The sequence below is a fragment of the Cricetulus griseus genome, chromosome 9 (genome assembly GCF_003668045.3).
Source record: "Cricetulus griseus strain 17A/GY chromosome 9, alternate assembly CriGri-PICRH-1.0, whole genome shotgun sequence".
Classification (NCBI taxonomy): domain Eukaryota; kingdom Metazoa; phylum Chordata; class Mammalia; order Rodentia; family Cricetidae; genus Cricetulus; species Cricetulus griseus.
In genome coordinates, this window is record NC_048602.1 from 11,486,280 (window position 1) to 11,505,534 (window position 19,255).

The window sequence follows — 19,255 nt, forward strand, 5'->3', positions numbered from 1 at the left end:
GATCCTAGGCAGGGGCTCTACCGCTGAGCCACGCCCCCAGCCCCTCACTGGGGGACTCTAGGCAGGGGCTCCACCGCTGAGCCACGCCCCCAGCCCTCTTTCTACTGTCTGTCTTTGAAGCAGGGTCTCCCCAAGTTGCTTAGGTTGGCCTTGAACTTGCGTTTCTCCTACTGCGGCAGCCTTCCTGGTGACTAGGATTATAAGCTTGTGCCACTGAGCCTGACTGTCACAAAGCTTTCCTCCTTTCCTTTCCTCCTCAGTGCCTCGCCTGCCCTGTCGTCCCCGAGCTCCCCCTTCCACAGCCTCCGCCTCGTCTACCGTTTTGATCTCGTGGACTTTCTGCACATAGCCATAAACTGCCTTGCTCCAGACCTTTTTGTGGCTCCCTAGGGCCTTAGACAAAATCCAGGCTTCTCTCTGTGGCCTCTGATGTCACTGTGGAGCCCTCATGTCACGTCCATCATGTGTACGTCCAACACTTACCAAGTACCCATGGCGGTGCATAACTGATGTGTAGTCCGTAAGGTTAGGATAACTTTTAATAGGTAGATGCCAACCGGCAGGAGGCCAGAGCGTGCCAAAGCAGCAAGGGAAAAAAGGGGGCTACCATGGGCGTTCCCTGTGCCTTTTAAACCTTTACCACATCTCCTTGACCACACCCTGATGGGCGTGGTCGGGCACGCCTGTAGCCAGCCCTTAGGAGGTGTGCCAGGTGCTGTCCCATGTGAGTGACACGGCAAGCTTTCTTCGGGGGGCTTTGAACATGCTGTTCTCTGTCCTGAGCGTTCTTAAGGTTAATATGGGTACTGCTGGGAGGCCTTTCCCGACCTCTTCGTGTAGACCGGGCCAGTGCTTATTGGCCATGGCTTTTATGTGGCCCTCTGAGAGCAAGGGATGGCCCAGTGGGCTTGCCTGTGCTGACAGTTCCATTCCCCACCAGGAAATCCCACTGTCGGAGATCCTCGCGGTGGAGTCGGCTCAGAACTTCAGCCTCGTACCTCCGGGCACCAACCCACACTGCTTCGAGATCATCACTGCCAATGTCACCTACTTTGTGGGCGAGACGCCTGGTGGGGCCCCAGGAGCGCCCAGCGGGCAGGGGACAGAGGCCGTTCGGGGTTGGGAGACAGCTATCCGCCAGGCGCTGATGCCCGTTATCCTGCAAGACGCGCCCACTGCCCCAGGCCACGAACCGCACCGTAAGTCCCTACCCAGGATGCTGAGAGACGGCTCTAGGAAGGTTCGTAGGTATCCCGGGGGAAAGGAACGAGGTAGCCTGGAGGACGGCTCCGTGGGCTTGGGCCTGGGTTGCGGCTCTGTGAAGCCCTTACCCAACCTTGGACCTCATCTCTGAGGCTGGCCTCGGGAAGTCCCCAAGTGCCTCTTCTGTGCCAGTCGGTGGGGCAGGACGGAAATGAAGAAGCTGGGGAGCCAGGGGCACATTCCTGGGGAAAGGGAATCTCTGGCATAGTGTGGACCAAAGGAAGGAGGCCGGAGAGTCTTCTGTGCATGAGGCAGGCCCAGAGGGAAGCCAGTATGTCAGGAGCACACGCCCCGGAGTGGGTCTGTGCCACAGATACACGATACAGCCTGTGTGTCTGACACAGAGAGGCCCGAGCTTCCCACCGCCTGCCCGCCGCCCAGAGGACGGGAGAGTGACAGGGACGGGTTTGTATTTAATAAGGTCCCTCTGGCTTTGTTGAGTGGGGGGTATATACAGAAAAGGATAGGATTGACGCAGGCATAGATAGCACCACAGATTTTTTTTTTTTTTTTTTTTTTTTTTTTTTTTGGTGTTTAGAGACGGGGTTTCTCTGTGTAGCCCTGGCTGCCCAGGAACTCACTCTGTAGATCAGGCTGGCCTCAGACTCACAGAGATCCACCTGCCTCTGCCTCCTGAGTGCTGGGATTAAAGGTGTGCGCCACCACTGCGTGTGACACACCACACACTCATTCCAGCCCTTTTGAGGAGGAGGCAGGAGGATTGCTATGAGTTTGAGATCAGCCTGGGCTGAGCAATGATTTCAAAGCCAAAGTGGGGTATACAGCAGGACTCTGACAAAGAAGAAAGAGTAGGAGCGGGAGGAAGAATGGAGAGGAAGGGGCTGGGAAGGTGGCCCAGTGGTTAGAGGGCTTGCTGCTTGGGGGGAGGACTAGTTTGGTTCCCGCCACCCAGGTTGGGTGCATCACAACCACCTGTAATTCCAAGGGATCCTATGGCCTCTCTTGGCCTCTATGGACAATTGTACTCCTGTACAACTGTACTCATGTGCGCGCACACACACACACACACACACACACACACACACACACACACACACACCTACCTAAAGGTAAAAATAAAATCCTCTTTAAAAAGAGGGGATGAGCCAGGTGGTGTTGGAGGCAGAGGCAGGTGGATCTCTGTGAGTTCAAGGCCAGCCCGGTCTACAGAGTGAGTTCCAGGACAGCCAGGGCTTCACAGAAAAACTGTCTCCAAAAACTTTAAAAAAAGAAAGAAAGAAAGAAAGAAAGAAAGAAAGAAAGAAAGAAAGAAAAGAGGGGAGGGAAATTGGGCAAGATGGAAGCAAAGGAGAACAAGGAAGAGCCTGGGGTAGGTTGTAGGTGAGGTTGGTGAGCCATATTCTAGATGGGGCTCTTGGGGGGTGGGAAGGGGTGGTGAGGAAGGTGGTGAGCGTGACTTTGGAAATGCCCCAGTTGGGTTTGTAATGTCATGGGTTAGATTCCAGGGGAGTTGCTGGCCGAAATCCACCAGGACTGCCCCTCCCAGCCTCAGTTTCCTGCTCTGTTAAATGGGATCAGCATGCCTCCCTTCCTTGGCACCGAGAACACTGGGTTAAATGCTAGGCACAGGATTTTGAGGTCCCATTTGGAGTCTCTTGGGACATCTGGTTTACTGCCCCTACCCCCTGGTGACTCTTGTATTTCCCATTTTATAGATGAGGGAATTAAGGTTCAGAGTGTAGCCGTGGGAGGTACAGGGGACAGCTGTGGCTGAGCCTGGAGCCCACTCTCTCGTCTCTCCCCTCCAACTAGGAAGAGCTTCTCTGAGTATTTCTGTGTCCAACAGTCAGATCCAAGAGAACGTGGTAAGTCTCCCGCCACCATGGGACACCTTCCTTCTTCTGTGTTAATCTCATTTTAGGTCATTATTACAAAATACCCTGTTCAAAGCAACTTTCAGGCTGGAGAGATGGCTCAGCAGTTGTGCTTGCCCTGAAGAGGACTTGGGTTTGATTCCCGGCAACCACATTGGGTAGCTCACAACTGTCTGTAACTCCAGCTCCAGAAGACCCCAGACCCTCTCCTGGCCTGCTCAGCGGCCTACACGTGTTTTTTTTTTTGTTGTTGTTATTTATTTTTATTTTATGTTCATTGGTGCATTGGTGTTCTGCCTATATGTATGTCTGTGTGAGGGTGTCAGATCTTGGAGTTACAGACAGGTGTGAGCTGCCATGTGGTTGCTGGAAATTGAACCCAGGTTCTCTGGAAGAGCAGTCAGTGCTCTCAAACTCTGAGCCATCTCTCCAGCCCCCTGTATTTTATTTTTAATTTACTTTAAATATGTGTATATGTGGCTGGAGAGATGGTTCAGTGGTTAAGAGCACTGACTGCTCTTTCAGAGGACCTGGGTTCAATTCCCAGCACCTACATGGCAGCTCACAATTGTCTGTAATTCCAGTTCCAGGGGACCTGACACCCATGGAAAGCACCATTGCATATAAAATTTAAAAAAGAAATAAATAACAAAAAACAAAATAAAATGCATTTTACTTTACTGAGATTAAAAACTAAGATGTTGATTTTGTTCAGATTTAAAATAAAACAAACCTAGGGGCTGGAGAGATGAGATGGCTCAGAGGTTAAGACCATTCACTGGCTGCTCTTCCAGAGTTCAGTTCCCAGCAACCACACCGTGTGGCTCACAACCATCCGTTATGAGATCTGGTGCCCTCTTCTGGTGTGCAGGCAGAACACTGTATACTTAAAAAATAAAATAAAGTAAAAAACCTAAATAAAAAATTCCATAGCAACTTAGGAGAGGAAGGGTATGTTTGGGCTCAGAGCACTGCAGGCAGGTCAGGTGGCAGGACCTGGAGGCAGCGGGCTACATTTGTAGTCAGGAGCAGAGCGGAATGCGTGTGTGTCTCCCCTGCTGCTCAGTTCACTTTCTCCTCCACTGTGCAGCCCAGGACCCTGAGCCAGGGAATGTCACCGCCCACTGTTTGCCTGGGTCTTTCACATCCATTATAAGACAACCACCCCCCCCCAGGCCAGCCTGGTCTGAACCATCTTTCACCGACAGAACACTCAGATCTTTCGGCTCTTGTCCGACCTGCAACCTCCCAGTCTCCTGTCTTCTAGACCCTCTTTTATCTCCAGTTTGCACCCCTGACCCTGTCTGTCTCCACCTCACAGGATATCGCCACGGTCTACCAGATCTTCCCAGATGAGGTGCTGGGCTCCGGGCAGTTTGGAGTGGTCTATGGAGGTAAGGATGCCCCAGGCCCTCCCTGCTGCCTGTGTCCTGTCTTGTGTGGGTTGGGAAGCTGGACCCCAGGCACAGGGATTTCCTTTCTCATCAGGAAAACCAGTGGGCTTCTTGTTTCTGTTGCTGTAATGAAAGAGCAGTGTGGGGAGGGAAGGGCTCACTTGGCTTACCCTTCAGCATTTCTGTTCACCACTGAAGGAAGTCAGGACAGGAACCCTAACGGGGCAGGATCCCGGAAGCAGGAGCTGATGCAGAGGCCATGGAGGGGAGCTGCTTACTGGCTTGCTTCCCATGGCTTCCTCAACCACCTTCTTAGAACCCAGGACCAGCAACCCAGGGATGGCAGCACCCACCATGAGCTGGGCCCTCCCCCTTGATCACTAAAAGAGAAAATGCCTCACAGCTGGACCTCATGGAGGCATTTCCTCAGCTAATAGGCTCATTCCTCTGATGACTCTAGTTGACGCACAAAACCACCCAGTACAGGAGATGTACATTCTGGCTTCTGATTGGTTATGAGATAGTTGCCTGTGTTATCCACTGCCCCCCCCCCCACACACACACACATACAACCTGGGTTTCTTTGGGTAGCCCTGGCTATCTTGGAACTCTCTTTATAGACCAGGTTGACCTCAAACTCCATCTGCTTCTGCCTCGAGAGTGCTAAGATTAAAGGCGTGTGCCACCATGGCTGGCTTTTTACATTGCCCTTTTTTAAAAATTGTTTTATTTTTTTAATTGTAATCCCAGTTCCCCCTCCCTCCTCTCCTCCCACCTCCCTAGAGAGGCTCCTTAGAGAGGCTAAAGCCTCCCCTAGGACGTCTACCAAGTCCCATCAGCTGGTGAGGCAGGACCAAGGCACCCTTCCCTATCCCCACCCTGGTTTCTAGGCTGAGCAAGGTATCTTTTTATATAAAATGTGCATTGCCCTTCTTGAAGTTCTCTCTATACCTACAATTTGCAGCTCAGGGTCGTGTCAAGTTTCTGAACCTTTTGCCTGGATCTTCCAAATGCTGGGATAACAGGATTGTACCAACATGCCTAGCTCATTTACCTTTCTTCTGTCTTTCTTTGTCTAGGGGTGAAACCCAGGGCAGCCGGAATGCTAGGCAGGGGCTCTACCACTGAGCCACACCCCCAGCCCCTCACTGGGGGATTCTAGGCAGGGGCTCTAGCACTGAGCCACGCCCCCAGCCCCTCACTGGGGGATTCTAGGCAGGGGCTCTACCACTGAGCCACGCCCCCAGCCCCTCACTGGGGGATTCTAGGCAGGGGCTCTACCACTGAGCCACGCCCCCAGCCCCTCACTGGGGGATTCTAGGCAGGGGCTCTACCACTGAGCCACGCCCCCAGCCCCTCACTGGGGGATTCTAGGCAGGGGCTCTACCACTGAGCCACGCCCCCAGCCCCTCACTGGGGGATTCTAGGCAGGGGCTCTACCACTGAGCCACGCCCCCAGCCCCTCACTGGGGGATTCTAGGCAGGGGCTTTACCACTGAGCCACGCCCCCAGCCCCTCACTGGGGGATTCTAGGCAGGGGCTCTACCACTGAGCCACGCCCCATGCCCCTCCTACTTTTACTCACTAGCCCTCCCACCCCTCATATTGAGAACCCCTCAGAGAAACTTTGAAGGCCTCCAGCGTCTTCGCTCAATTCCATTTGGGTCTCCATAGAGAGGTGGAAGGAACTGGGGGGTCTCGATCTCTGATCCTTTACCTCTCCTATGCCCCGCCCTCAGGAAAACACAGGAAGACTGGCAGAGACGTTGCAGTAAAGGTCATTGACAAACTGCGCTTCCCCACCAAGCAGGAGAGCCAGCTCAGGAATGAAGTGGCCATTCTGCAGGTGACTCACAGGGACTATGACCCAGCCATGCCCTATTGCATGCGAAGAGCCGGTCCCTTCCTGCTTACTCCTTTTAAGTACAACCTGAGTCACAGTGTAGGGGTGACCAAGTTAGGCTTCCTGGAAGAGAAGATGTAAGATGCCGGGCAGATCTGTGGCTCAGCCTGTGCAGGTGACAGGGAACCCTAGAGCCGTGGAAAAAAATGAGGCCAGGGAGGAGGGTGGGAAGACACCCAGGGAGACATAGGAGATCTCGCGGGCTAGGGGATTGGCCGTAGACCTCCTGCCTAGCATGCACAAGTATCAGAAGAAGAAAATCCGTCAAATAGAAACCAAAGCAGCACAGCTTGCAACTTCCCCGAGCTTGCTGCTATGCCTTCCCGCCGCCCAGGCCTTCCCATCAGTTCTCATGCCAAGGTCTTGCCCTCTCTTGCCATGCTGACCCTCAGTCCTGACCCGTCCTCCCTTTCATTCCTGGGCAGAGCCTGCGGCACCCCGGGATCGTGAACCTCGAATGCATGTTCGAGACCCCCGAAAAGGTATTCGTGGTGATGGAGAAACTGCACGGGGACATGTTGGAGATGATCCTCTCCAGTGAGAAGGGCCGGCTTCCCGAGCGCCTCACCAAATTCCTCATCACGCAGGTACGCTAGGCGCCACGGCTTCGGGCGCCCCCTGGCGGAGGCCTGGAGAACAGGCTGGTGCCCTGGGAAGTCCAGAGGGTAGAGTTAGAGAAATAGATGGAAATTGTATTACTAACGATAAGAGATAAATTATGGAGGGACAAAGCCTGGTGTGGTGGCGCACGCCTTTAATCATAGCACCTCGGAGGTAGAGGCAGGCAGATCACCCAGCCTGGCCTACAGAGTGAGTTCCAGGACAGCCAGAGCTACGTTGTGAGACCCTATCTCAGAAAACAAACAAAAAAAAAAAAAAAAAAGGAAGAAAGAAAAGAAAATGACAATCAGGGCTCAATAAACACAATGACATTATTGATCATAGCCGGTCTCCCTGTGACAGCCCTGCCCGACTTGGGTGACAACACCCACCATCCAAGGCGGAGGGCTATCTTGGTTACAACTATGTCTCCAGTACTGCCCAGCCTGGGGTAAACAGGGAGCAGAATCTGGCAGGGGGCGGGGGCGCATTGGTGGAAGAACCTAAGGAAGGATTGAAAGATTGTGATAAAGAGGAGGGTGAAAAGCCAATTTCCCCCTTTCATAATAATAGCCATTATTGACACTACTTTAATAAGTTTCCTGAGTGCTGGCATTAAAGGTGTCTACCACCACTCCTGCCTTCGTTTTCTTTTCTGAGAAAGGATCTTATGTAGCCCGGGCTACCCTGGAACTTACTATGTAGATGAGAATGATGCTAAACTTGGGATGCTCGTGCCTCTATTCCCTGAGTGCTGGGATAATGGGCGTGAACCAGCATCCCCAGTTTATACAGGGCCGGGACTCAAACCCAGGTTTTGCAGGTGCCACAAAAGAGAAGGGAGCCATATTCCTTGATGTATGTATGTATGTATGTATGTATGTATGTATGTATGTATGTATTCATATTGTCCAGGCTGGCCTCTGACTTGCTATGGGTCCAAAGATGGCCTTGAACTCTTGCTCCTCCTTCCTTCCTAAGTGCTGGAAGCAGGAACGTGCTCCACCCTGCCCCAGCTTCTCACCGGCCTCGTGGCCAGAGCTGCAGGGCAGTTTGAATACACCTTTAGGCAACCTACTTTATTTATTTATTTTTAAAAATTTCTTATTCATTTTACATACCAACCACGGTTCCCCCCCTCCTCCCTGTTCCCCCTGAACTCCTCCCATCCCCCATCCACTCCTCAGAGAGGTTAAGGCCTCTCATGGGGAGTCAGCTAAACCTGGCATATTGTTGAGACAGGACGAAGTCCCTCCTCTTGCGTCAAGGCTGAACAGGGTATCCCGCCATAGGGAATGGGCTGCAAAAAGCCAGTTCGTGCACCAGGGATAAATCCCGGTCCCCTTAGGCAGCTCACTCTTTAGCTCCACTGGTAGAGTGCTTGCCTGCCTAGCGTGCACCTAGCCTTGAGTTGGAGCTTCAGTAGACACTGGGCATGTTGGCACAGATTGCTATGGGAGGAGGGGAAATCAGGAGTCCAGGGCCAGCCTGGGCTACCTGAGAGCCCGTCTCAACAAGTGAAAAAACAATGTTATTGTCTAAAACCTTTTCCATATTCTTCCATCAACCAAGTGGGAGGACATGTGCTTTCACACCTCTTACTAACGCTGGATAAAAATAACCGCCAGACTCGGAAGGGTTCATATTGGCTTTTTTGAGACAGGATCTCATGGGCTTGATGCCGGCCATATATGATGGCCCTGTATTGTCTCTCCTGATGCTGGGGTCACAAGTGTATGCCACACACTCAAGTTTGGTCTTTTTTTTTTCTGTTTGATATCAAATTAGTTCTTTTTAAAAAACCATTTTATTTGAGAGCAGGGCAGTGGTGGTGCCCGCCTTTAATCCCAGCACTTGGGAGGTAGGGACTGGAGGATCTTTGTGAATTTGAGGCCAGCCTGGTCTACAGAGTGAGTTCCAGGAAGGGTCCAAAGCTACAGAGAAACCTTGTCTCAAAAAACCAATAAATAGACAATTATCTAAATATCTATCTATCTATCTATCTATCTATCTATCTATCTATCTATCTTGAGGCTGGGTCTCACTAAGTTGTCCAGGCTGCCCTGGATTCATAAAGACCCATCTTCCTCGGTTTCCCCAGTTCTGGAAATAAATACATGGGCTACCCTGACAGACTTACTCTTTTCTATGTGAATGAGTATTTACCTTATTGTGTAAATACAGCAGCTTGTATGGTGTGTGCAGTACCTCAGGAGGCCAGAAGAGGGCATCAAATCTCGCTTGGAACTTGAGTTATGAGTATGCTGGAAACTTTAACCCTGGTCCTCTGGAAGAGCAGATGGTGGTCCTTAAGGGACCAGCTGCCCCTTTCGGCAGTCATGACAGTAACACGTGCTCACCATGACCTTGCCTTGGTCACTAAGAGGTCAGATGCCGGCCTTGTGGCAAGGAACCAATCAGAAGTTAGCTGGTGGCGCTCTGGGTGTGCTTTACGCACAAGAGCACAGCAATGATTCACAGAGCATAGCAACCACCCTGGGAGGGCCTATGGGCCATAACAACCAATAGGCCAATCAACACAGGCAAACCCTCCAAGCCTGGAGGCACACCAATCCTGAGCCTGTGCGTACCCCTAGACACTCCTCTTACGCTGCCCTATAAGATCTCTATGCAGACGCTTCGAGCTGTCTTTTCTAGCCATCCACCATGGCGGGTGGGTGAAAGACCCGAGCTAACATGGGGTTAGCTCGTTAAACAACAATAAAGCCTCATGCAGTTTGCAGCAAGTTTTCGAATCCTCCTGGTGATTGGGGTGACCGCAGTCCCGGGCTGGGACCCCGGAGGCCTGAGTTTTCCGGAGGTCTAACAGTCCTAACCACTAAACTGTCTCTCTAGCCTTTTTGTTTCTTTGTGTTTGTTTTTGGAAGCAAGGTCTTAATATGTATCCTTGCCTGGTCTGGAACCCTCTATTAGACAAGGCTGGTCTCAGACTTGCAATAGTACTTCTGCCTATGCCTTCAAACAACTGGGCTTGCTTACAGACATGGGTCGCTAAGCATGCTTATTGAGTTGTAAGTGCTCTTTATATATGATAGATGTGAGGTCATTGTCCTTGATGCTGTTCAATATTTTATTACGTTTACTGGGTACGTTTGTGTATGTGTGTGGGCCTGCTTGTGCCACAGCTTGAGTGCCATAGCACACACATGGAGATCATAGGACAACCTGCAGGGGCTGGTTCTCTCCTTCCACTGTGTGAATCTCTGGGATTGAACTCAGGTTGTCAGGCTTGGTGGTACCTTTACCCACTGAGCCGGCCGTCTCTCCGGGTCTGTTCAATCCTCTATTTCCCAATATGTATTTACACCTTCTTCCTACCTTCCTTCCTTTTTCTCTTTCTTTCTTTTTGTTTTTCCAGATAGGGTCTCCCTGTGTGGTACTCCTGGCTGTCCTGAAACTCCCTCTGTAGACCAGGCTGGCCTCAAACTCACAAGAAATCCACCTGCCTCTGCCTCCCGAGTGCTGGGACTAAAGGCGTGCTCTGCATGCCACCAACGGCTCTTTCTCTTTCTATTTTTCCTTTTGTTGTTGTTGTAGACATGGTCTCTTATATCCTGGGCTGTCCTTGAACTTGCTATGTAGTCAACGAGGACCTTGAATTTCTGATCTTTTTGTCTCCACCTCCCCAGTGCTAAGATTCCTGGCATGAGCCACCACACCCACCTTCTGCAGTGCTGGGGGTGGAACCCAGGGCTTTCTGCATGCTAGCCAGGCCCTCATCGCTCCACCCACGGCTGTCATTCACCATGGAGTTTTAACCTTTGCAATGTTCAGCGGTTCCTGGTGTGGTCTGAGTCTCATTCTCCTTGAGAGAGACCTTCCTTGTGACTGGAACTCCCTTCACTCTGGGACAGCTTTTTTGTTGGCTTTTTCACACTGTACATTGCTGCTGCTCCGTCTCTGCCCCGCCCCCGCCCCGCCCCCCACCTCCCCACCTCCCGTCAGTATGCCTGGATTTGCTAGGCATGCTGGAAGAAAGAGACAGAGAGCCACATCCCCTAACTGTGCAAGACGGAGCTGAGTGCATTCAGCAACCAAAGTATTTCTCTGTCTGGTCTTCCATTTCATCTCTCTCTCTCTCTCTCCCTCTCTCTCTCTCTCTCTCTCTCCCTCCCTCTCTGCAGATTTCTGTCCTAGGGCTCTTGCCTGCTCCATCTCCTCTAAGTGCTGGACCCAGTTCTTTGCCTCAGGAACTATTTAGGCCCCACCACCACCCTTCCAGGTAGGTATCATTAAGTCCTGAGCTCAGCAGGGCATGGTAACACAGGCTTGTAACCCTAGCACCCAAGAGGTACAAGGATCAATCAGTTCAAGGCTAGCTGTGACTACATAGTATGTTTGGAGCTAGCCTGGGATACATAAGAACCTGCCTTAAAAGAATAAAACAAGAGACAGTGCGGTGGTGATGGTGCACGCCTTTAATCCCAGCACTCAGGAGGCAGAGACAAGTGTGTCTCTGTGAGTTTGAGGCCAGCCTGGTCTACAGAGTGGACAGGGCTACACAAAGAAACAAACAAACCAAAATCATTTTGCGTGTGAGTGTGTTCCTGTGCACGTGAGTTGGAGGGCACATGCCACAGTACACACGTAAAGATGACACGACAACTTTCAGAGGTTGCTCCTTCCACCATGTGGGTTCCAGGGATTGAACTCACGTCATCCGGCTTAGGGGCAAGCTCCTTTACCTGCTGAGCCATCTTGCCATCCAAAACAAGGTCTGCTGTTGTTTGTTTTGTTTTTGAAGCAGGGTTCCTAGAACTCCGTCTGTAGACCAGGCTGGCCTCGAACTCACAGAAATGCACCTGCCTCTGCCTCCCAAGTGCTGGAATTTAAAGGTGTGCACCACCACACCAGGCTTCAAACTGTTTTTTATTTGTACCACAAGAAGGAAGTGTCTTGGGAGTCCCTGAAGTTTTTTAATGGCTGGGTCTTTCTAGAATTCTATATCGGACTCTAACCCTTGGGGATAATTGGTTCTATACTTTGAAGGGTTCTTGCCTTAATGCCTCCCTCACCCAGGAAGCATCCTTAGGGGTGCAGGAGAAGATGTGGGTGGGGCTCAGGGATGTGGACATTACAGTTGGTTCTCCCCTTCCTTTCTCACTGTCCGGGCCTCCTCTCCTCAGATCCTGGTGGCCTTGAGACACCTGCACTTCAAGAACATCGTCCACTGTGACTTGAAACCGGAGAACGTGCTGCTGGCATCAGCCGACCCATTTCCTCAGGTCCGTTATGTCCCCTCCTAGACTGGGGCAGGCCCTGATGGCAAGGGGGTGGGCAGTGACTAACAGTCTAGATGCAGGTGACATGGCTTCTTAAGACAGGGGCATGACCCCACCCCAATGGCATCTGGCCTGGGCTTCTGAGGCTGCAAAGATGCTATATGACATTGGATACTCTTCTCTGCTGTCATGTTCAGCACAGTTTGGTGGTCTAGCTAGAACAAAGGAAAAAAGACAACAGGTACAAGAAATACATGCATCCCTTTCCTTCACGGACATAGTAGGGTAAATGGCTCACCTCACTTCCTTCATATCCCATTTGCCTCTCTCACCTTCTAGGGTTGGAACCTAGGGCCATGCTTATGCTAGGCCTGTGCTCTACCACTGAGCCACGCCCCCAGCCCCTCACTGGGGGATTCTAGGCAGGGGCTCCACCACTGAGAGCCACACCACCAGCCCCTCACTGGGGGATTCTAGGCAGGGGCTCCACCACTGAGAGCCACACCCCCAGCCCCTCACTGGGGGATTCTAGGCAGGGGCTCTACCACTGAGAGTCACACCCCCAGCCCCTCACTGGGGGATTCTAGGCAGGGGCTCTACCACAGAACCACTGAGCCACACCCCCAGCCCCTCCTCCTCCCCCACCTCCTCCTCCTTTGGTTTTGTTTGTTTTCTGGACCTTGCTTTGTAGATTAGGCTGACCTTGAACTCACAGAGACCCACTTACCTCTGCCTCCCTAGTGCTAAGATTAAAATCATGCACCACTGCCTGGCTTTTTTTTTCCAGTTTATTTATTTTTATTTTATGTGCCTTTGTGTTTTTCCATGGGTGTCAGATCCCCTGAAATTGGAGTTACAGACGGTTGTAAGATGCCATGTGGGTGCTAAGAATTGAACCCAGGATCTCTGGAAGAGCAAAGAGCAGTCAGTGCTCTTAACCACTGAGCTACCTCTCCAGCTTTTTTTCTTAATCTATGTTTATTCTGTATTAAAAAGTAAGTCAGTTGAATTGTTTGGACTGGCTTTGAACTCAGTCTGTAATCATCCAGGCTAGCCTTGAATTTGTAATCCACCTAACTCTGCCTCTACTTAGCTGAGATTACATGCCTACACCAGCAGGTCCTCCTGCATGCCTGGTTGTCTTTAATCCCAGAAAGTCCCAGAAGTTAACCCCTTCCCAGTGTGGAGGAATCAGAGCCCTTGGGTAGAAATCATGAGCCCATTCCAACTGGACAAAACTTCTAGAATGTTGTCTGTTATGATAAATCTTTCCGCCACCCGCTTGAGTTCTGCCCACCATGTGGACGGCCAAAATAATACACAGAGACTTATATTAGGTACAAATGCTGCTTGGCCAGTGACTAGGATTTCTTATCTGCTAGCTCAGTCTTAATTATCATAAATCTATATATTTTATAAGACTTATCTTATTGGACGCCTTCTGCTGGCGTCCTGCAGAGAGCAGGAGGAAGAGTGGGGGGGGGGAGGCCCACTTCCTGCTTATCCTTGCTTAAATATGAGTCTCCCTGCCATGTCACTTCCTGCCTGGATCACCACTTCTCTACTACATTTCCCAGAATCCTCCTTGACTCCTAGTCCCGTCTAACTTGCTGCCTCATTGGCCAAACAGTACTTTATTTAACAATCAGTAGGATGAACATACACAGAAGTACATTCTCCATCAGTTGTCTGTGTTCCGTCTTTCAGTCCACACACCCACCTGTCCAGTAGGGACCGTCACATTCTCATATGGGCACAGTTCATGTCATCCTCATGATAGCCCTGTTATGATCTTCCTTATGTTAGAGATGGGGAAACTGAGGCACAGAGAGGGGATGTCACTTACCAGAGACCACTCAGCTAGTGGATTCGAACCAACTGTCAATATTGTTTGGAAGACGGAGGTGGTGGCGGCGGTGTGGACCCACACGGTGGGGGAGGTGACGTCATCGCCCCCTCACAACCTTCACCTGTCACCTTCGCAGGTGAAGCTGTGTGACTTCGGCTTTGCTCGCATCATCGGTGAGAAGTCCTTCCGGCGCTCGGTGGTGGGCACACCCGCCTACCTGGCGCCCGAGGTGCTGCTCAACCAGGGTTACAACCGCTCGCTGGACATGTGGTCCGTGGGTGTGATCATGTACGTCAGCCTCAGTGGCACGTTCCCCTTCAATGAGGACGAGGACATCAATGACCAGATCCAGAACGCAGCCTTTATGTACCCAGCCAGCCCCTGGAGCCACATCTCATCTGGAGGTGAGCCTCGGGAGACAGACTAGGAGGCCAGAAGGTAGGGAAGGAGCCAGGCCTCAGACGTCCTGGGCTGTAAGCATGGGCCCTGAGGAGGGCTAAATGGGTGTGGGAGTGCCGCCGGGTGAGGCCACACCTAGTAGGCGAGTCCCCGAGAGAGTTGGGGCAAAACTGCCTGGGTGGGCGGGACTATAAAGTGCTGCGGGTGGGCCCAGAGATGATGACAGAGCTGAGAGTGAACCCTGGAGGCGCAGGTGCCCTGTGGGTAGACCCTGGCACCCAAGGGGTGTCATAGTGACTTGAGACTCTCTGACAAGTACAGAACCAGGGTACTGGGGAGACTCAGGTTTCTTTCTTCTTTTTGTTTTTTCGAGACAGGGTTTCCCTGTGGCTTTGGAGGCTGTCCTGGAGCTAGCTCTTGTAGACCAAGCTGGTCTCGAACTCACAGAGATACACCTGCCTCTGCCTCCCGAGTTCTGGGACAAAAGGCGTGCGCCGCAACCACCACCCAGCTTTTTTTTCTTTTAATAATTTATTTAACTTTATTTTATGTGCATTGGTATGAAGGTATCAGATCCCCTGGAACCAGAGTTACAGTTTTAAACTGCCATGTTGTACTGGGATTTGAACCAGGGTCCTCTGGAAAAGCAGTCAGTGCTCTTCGCTGATGGCCGTCTCTTCAGCCCGGTTTCTTATTTCTTTTCTTCTCTCTCTTTTGTTGTGATTATTTTATTTCATATGTGTGGATATTTTGCCTACATGTGTGTATATGTATGGTGTGCATGTGTGGGGTACCTCCTGAAGGTCAGATATGGGTGTCAGACCCTCCGGAACTAGAGTTACAGGTGGTTGTGAGCCTCCATGTGGTTGCTGGGAACCTAACCCAGGTCATCTGGAAGAGCAGTCAGTGCTCTTAATTACTGAGCCATCTCTGCAGCCCTAGGTTGGTCTTCACGTCTTTTTTTTGGGGGGGGGCGTCAAGACAGGTTTTCTCTGTGGCTTTGGAGGCTGTCCTAGAACTCGCTCTGTAGACCAGGCTGTTCTCAAACTCACAGAGATCCGCCTACCTCTGCCTCCCGAGTGCTGGGATTAAAGGCGTGATCCACCAACGACCAGGTTTCTTTCATTGAGATTGTTTTCCCTGCATGTATGCATGTGTGCCTGGTGATGGGGGTCAGAACAGGGCATCGGGATCCCCTACAAATGGAGTTACTGTGGTTGGTGGTTGTGAGCTACCATGTGGATGCTGGGAACCAAACCCAGGTCCTCTGCAAGAACAGAAAGTGCTCTTAACCACTGAGCCGTCTCTCCAGCTCTGTCAGATGTATTGTTTTTCTTTTGCAACAGTAGGAATTGAGCCCAGAGCCTCGTGCATGACAGATAGTGCTCTACGACTGAAGTCGTATCTGCAGCCCCTTTGTTGCGTTTAGTTTGAGATAGGGGTCTCACTAAATTGCCAAGCTGGCCTTTAACTCATTTTGTAGCTCATTTTAACTGGGATGACAGGCCCGAGAGTCACCAGGCCTGGCCAAGATTCAAGCTTTGGCCATAATGTGTGGTTTGGGACTCCTAAGAGAGACACCTGGAGCCTTGAGGATGGGATGTAGCTTATCCTTGTAGGACTCTGAGAGGAATGGGACCAGAGGAAGCCCGAGTGACCTGCACCTGGGTAGATCCTCTCTAGACAGTGGCTGGAGCTGGACTCTGTGTCCACTGACAAGGCAGCACAGTCTAGGAGTGTGGCTCTGGGACTGTGCAGCAAAGAGGTAATTTCTGAGGGAGGAGAAGAGGGCCAGGGCCTGGCAGACATTTTGATATTGTCATCAGATGTCCAACAGTGGCTCTCGGTCACAGGTTTGTCACCTGGTCACTGGGGCTGGGAAATAAACCCTGAGGTGTGGAGCTTTGGCGTCAGGTGTGGGGTAGGACATTGAGAGGATGAGCATCATGGGTGGACTTGTTTGGTTTGGTTTGCCTGGCTGTGGACTATGTAGCTAAAGAGGACTTTGTATTCCCTCTTACAGGCTGATGCTAGAAGAGCCTTCGAAGGCTTTGTTGCCATTGTTAAACAGCAGCTATTTATATAACAATCCAGTGTATTAGTAAAAGAAAACTATGTGAATGCGTAGGGCAGTAGTAGAGCCCCTGCCTAGAATCCCCCGGTGAGGGGCTGGGGGCGTGGCTCAGTGGTAGAAGTTCTCGTGCACAGTACCATGAAGTGCTAGGTTCCCTCCATAGCAATATAACAAGAACACCGTTATGTTATCTAGAGATGGTTCAAAGCAAGCAGGGAGAGTGTGCGGAGGCTGTGCTCAAATACTCTATGTTTTATATAAGGACTTGAGCATCTAAGGAGTTTGGTATCCTAGGCTTCCGTGGGCCCACACAGAGAAGCCTTGTCCTTCGAGATGCACTGCCAATGACAAAGCCTCAACGGGGCCTTGGCTTGAACACCTGACACTCAGTAATCTTCCTTTTCACAAAGACAGGGTCTCTGTCACTGGGTCTTCTGCAGGCGACAGTGGCTTTGGTGTGTGGCAGGAATTTGTGTTCATTTTCCTCCCCGCTGAGCCTAGTGATGTCAGGATTCCATTGGAAATAAATATGTTTCCACCTCAAAATGTATACTTTTGAAAACTGGAGCTTGGCCGGGCGTTGGTGGCACACTCCTTTAATCCCAGCACTTGGGAGGCAGAGGCAGGAGGATCTCTGTGAGTTCGAGGCCAGCCTGGTCTCCAGAGCGAGTGCCAGGATAGGCTCCAAAGCTACACAGAGAAACCCTGTCTCCGGAAAAAAAAAGAAAAGAAAACAAAAACAAAAACAAAGCTGGAGCTAGAAGGACTGGACAGCTGCAGCTCATGCAGAGAATCAGACTTCAGTTCCCAGCATCAGTGTCAGATGGCATCAGTGTCAGATGGCTGACAAACTAGCAGCGAAACTCCAACTCCAGGGGACTCTGATTCTCTCTTCTGGCCAAGGAGGGCACTTTAATTCACATGCACAGACACATACATACGTATAAATAAAAGGAAATAAATTTTGTTTGGTATGGTTTTTGTTTTTCAAAACAAGGTTTTGTTTCTCTGTGGTTTTGGAGCTGGAAGTTGGCCTCTAATTCATAGAGATCCACCTGCCTCTGCCTCCCCAGTGCCGGGATTAAAGGCGTGCGCCACCAACACCCAGCTGGTTTTTGATACATATAAATGAGTTTTGTTTCCTTTGGTTTGTTTTTTGATTCAGTGTATCAGTATGTATCCTAGGCTGTCCTTGAACTCACAGAGACTAACCTGCCTCCCGAGCGCTGAGATTCAAGGCGTGGGCCACCAAAACCAATCCAAAAATAAAATAATTTTAAAAATTTGAGCTGGACATGCTGTCATATACTTATAATCCAGCAATTGCCACGGGTAGCCCAGGCTCTGGCCTCGAACTCCCGTTCTTGCAGCTTCCACCTCCCAAGTGCTGGAATTACCGGTATGGGCCAGCATGAGTGGCAAGATTTGTAATTCAATGAGAAAAGCAGGAATAAGTGTTGGGTCACCGGGGCCAGCGCTGGAGAGAGGAGAGATCCCTTTAAGGCAGGCAGGGTGGGGTGCCCTGCTGGAAAGGGCCACCTGTCTGTCACTCCTGTCACTCCTGCGGTCTTCACCAGTCTCCTTCCCCCACAGCCATCGACCTCATCAACAACCTGTTACAGGTGAAGATGCGGAAACGCTACAGCGTGGACAAGTCTCTCAGCCACCCCTGGTTACAGGTGACATATGGGGGGGCGGGTAGAGAGAGCCGCAGAGCTAGGTCTTTAATTGGCTGGGTGATGGAGCGTGATGGACTGGCCTATTGCTGGGCTGTGGTTGGGGCTATTCCGCTATTGGCTGGGCAGGTGGGGGGGGACGTGATGCTTTGACTGTCATTGGTCCCAGCGGAATCGGGGCTGTTGCTAAGATTGCAGTACTCTGCCCGGCATGTGGTGCCCAAGCTAACCCAGTTCCTCCCGGCCCAGGAGTACCAGACGTGGCTTGACCTCCGAGAGCTGGAGGGGAAGATGGGTGAGCGATATATCACGCACGAGAGTGACGATGCGCGCTGGGATCAGTTTGTGACAGAGCGCCAGGAGACGGCTGCGGCAGGGGACCTGGGTGGCGCCCTTCTGCCGCAGGACCACGAGATGCAGGGACTCGCCGAACGGATCAGCATCCTGTGAGGCCAGAGATTCCCCGCTCTGAGCTGCTTCCTTTGGACTCCTGCGCACTATCCCCGAAGCGAACTGTTCTGGGGGAAGCAGCTTCCTACACAAACTGGATGGAGCAAAATTCAGGGACACTGGGGAACGGGGTGTCAGTCGCCAGAGCGCCCTGTCTTTCCAGTCATTGAAATAGGCTTCCCGGGGGCCATGCCCTAGAGTCATTAGGCTGTGGCCCACAAGAAGGACTGTATGACAAGGAGGCCGCAAGGCTGGAGGGATGACTCTGGGGGTAAAGACGCTTGCCACCAAGCTTGACGACTTGAGTGTGGTTCCTGGGACACACCTGTTTGAAGGATAGAATCGACTCCTGCCGGTTGCCCTCTGACTACCACAAGTGCACACACACACACACACACACACACACACACACACACACACACACACACACTAAATAAATGTGCTTTTCTTAAAAATGAGGCTCCCACTGGCCATGGTGGTGTGTGTCCATAATCCCAGCACTTGGAGAGGCTGAGGAAGGAGGGTTACAGAGTGCGACATAGCCTCAAGAAAGGGCGGTCTTTTTCTGT

General features: G+C 51.5%; 1 protein-coding gene across 2 annotated transcripts in view; it reads left to right on the forward strand.

The window, feature by feature from the left end:
- Prkd2 (protein kinase D2) overlaps nt 1-18,977 on the forward strand; it is a 32,027-nt gene extending 13,050 nt beyond the window's left edge. For both annotated transcript variants that reach the window (XM_027431337.2, XM_027431338.2), the window contains 9 exons: nt 941-1,199; nt 3,037-3,089; nt 4,420-4,492; nt 6,232-6,338; nt 6,821-6,982; nt 12,143-12,241; nt 14,224-14,491; nt 18,154-18,239; nt 18,486-18,977. In XM_027431337.2, coding sequence (XP_027287138.1) covers nt 941-1,199; nt 3,037-3,089; nt 4,420-4,492; nt 6,232-6,338; nt 6,821-6,982; nt 12,143-12,241; nt 14,224-14,491; nt 18,154-18,239; nt 18,486-18,686 — 1,308 coding nt within the window. In that variant the 3' untranslated portion in view covers nt 18,687-18,977. The remainder of the gene's footprint in view (nt 1-940; nt 1,200-3,036; nt 3,090-4,419; nt 4,493-6,231; nt 6,339-6,820; nt 6,983-12,142; nt 12,242-14,223; nt 14,492-18,153; nt 18,240-18,485) is intronic.
- Nucleotides 18,978-19,255: the final 278 nt, after the last annotated feature.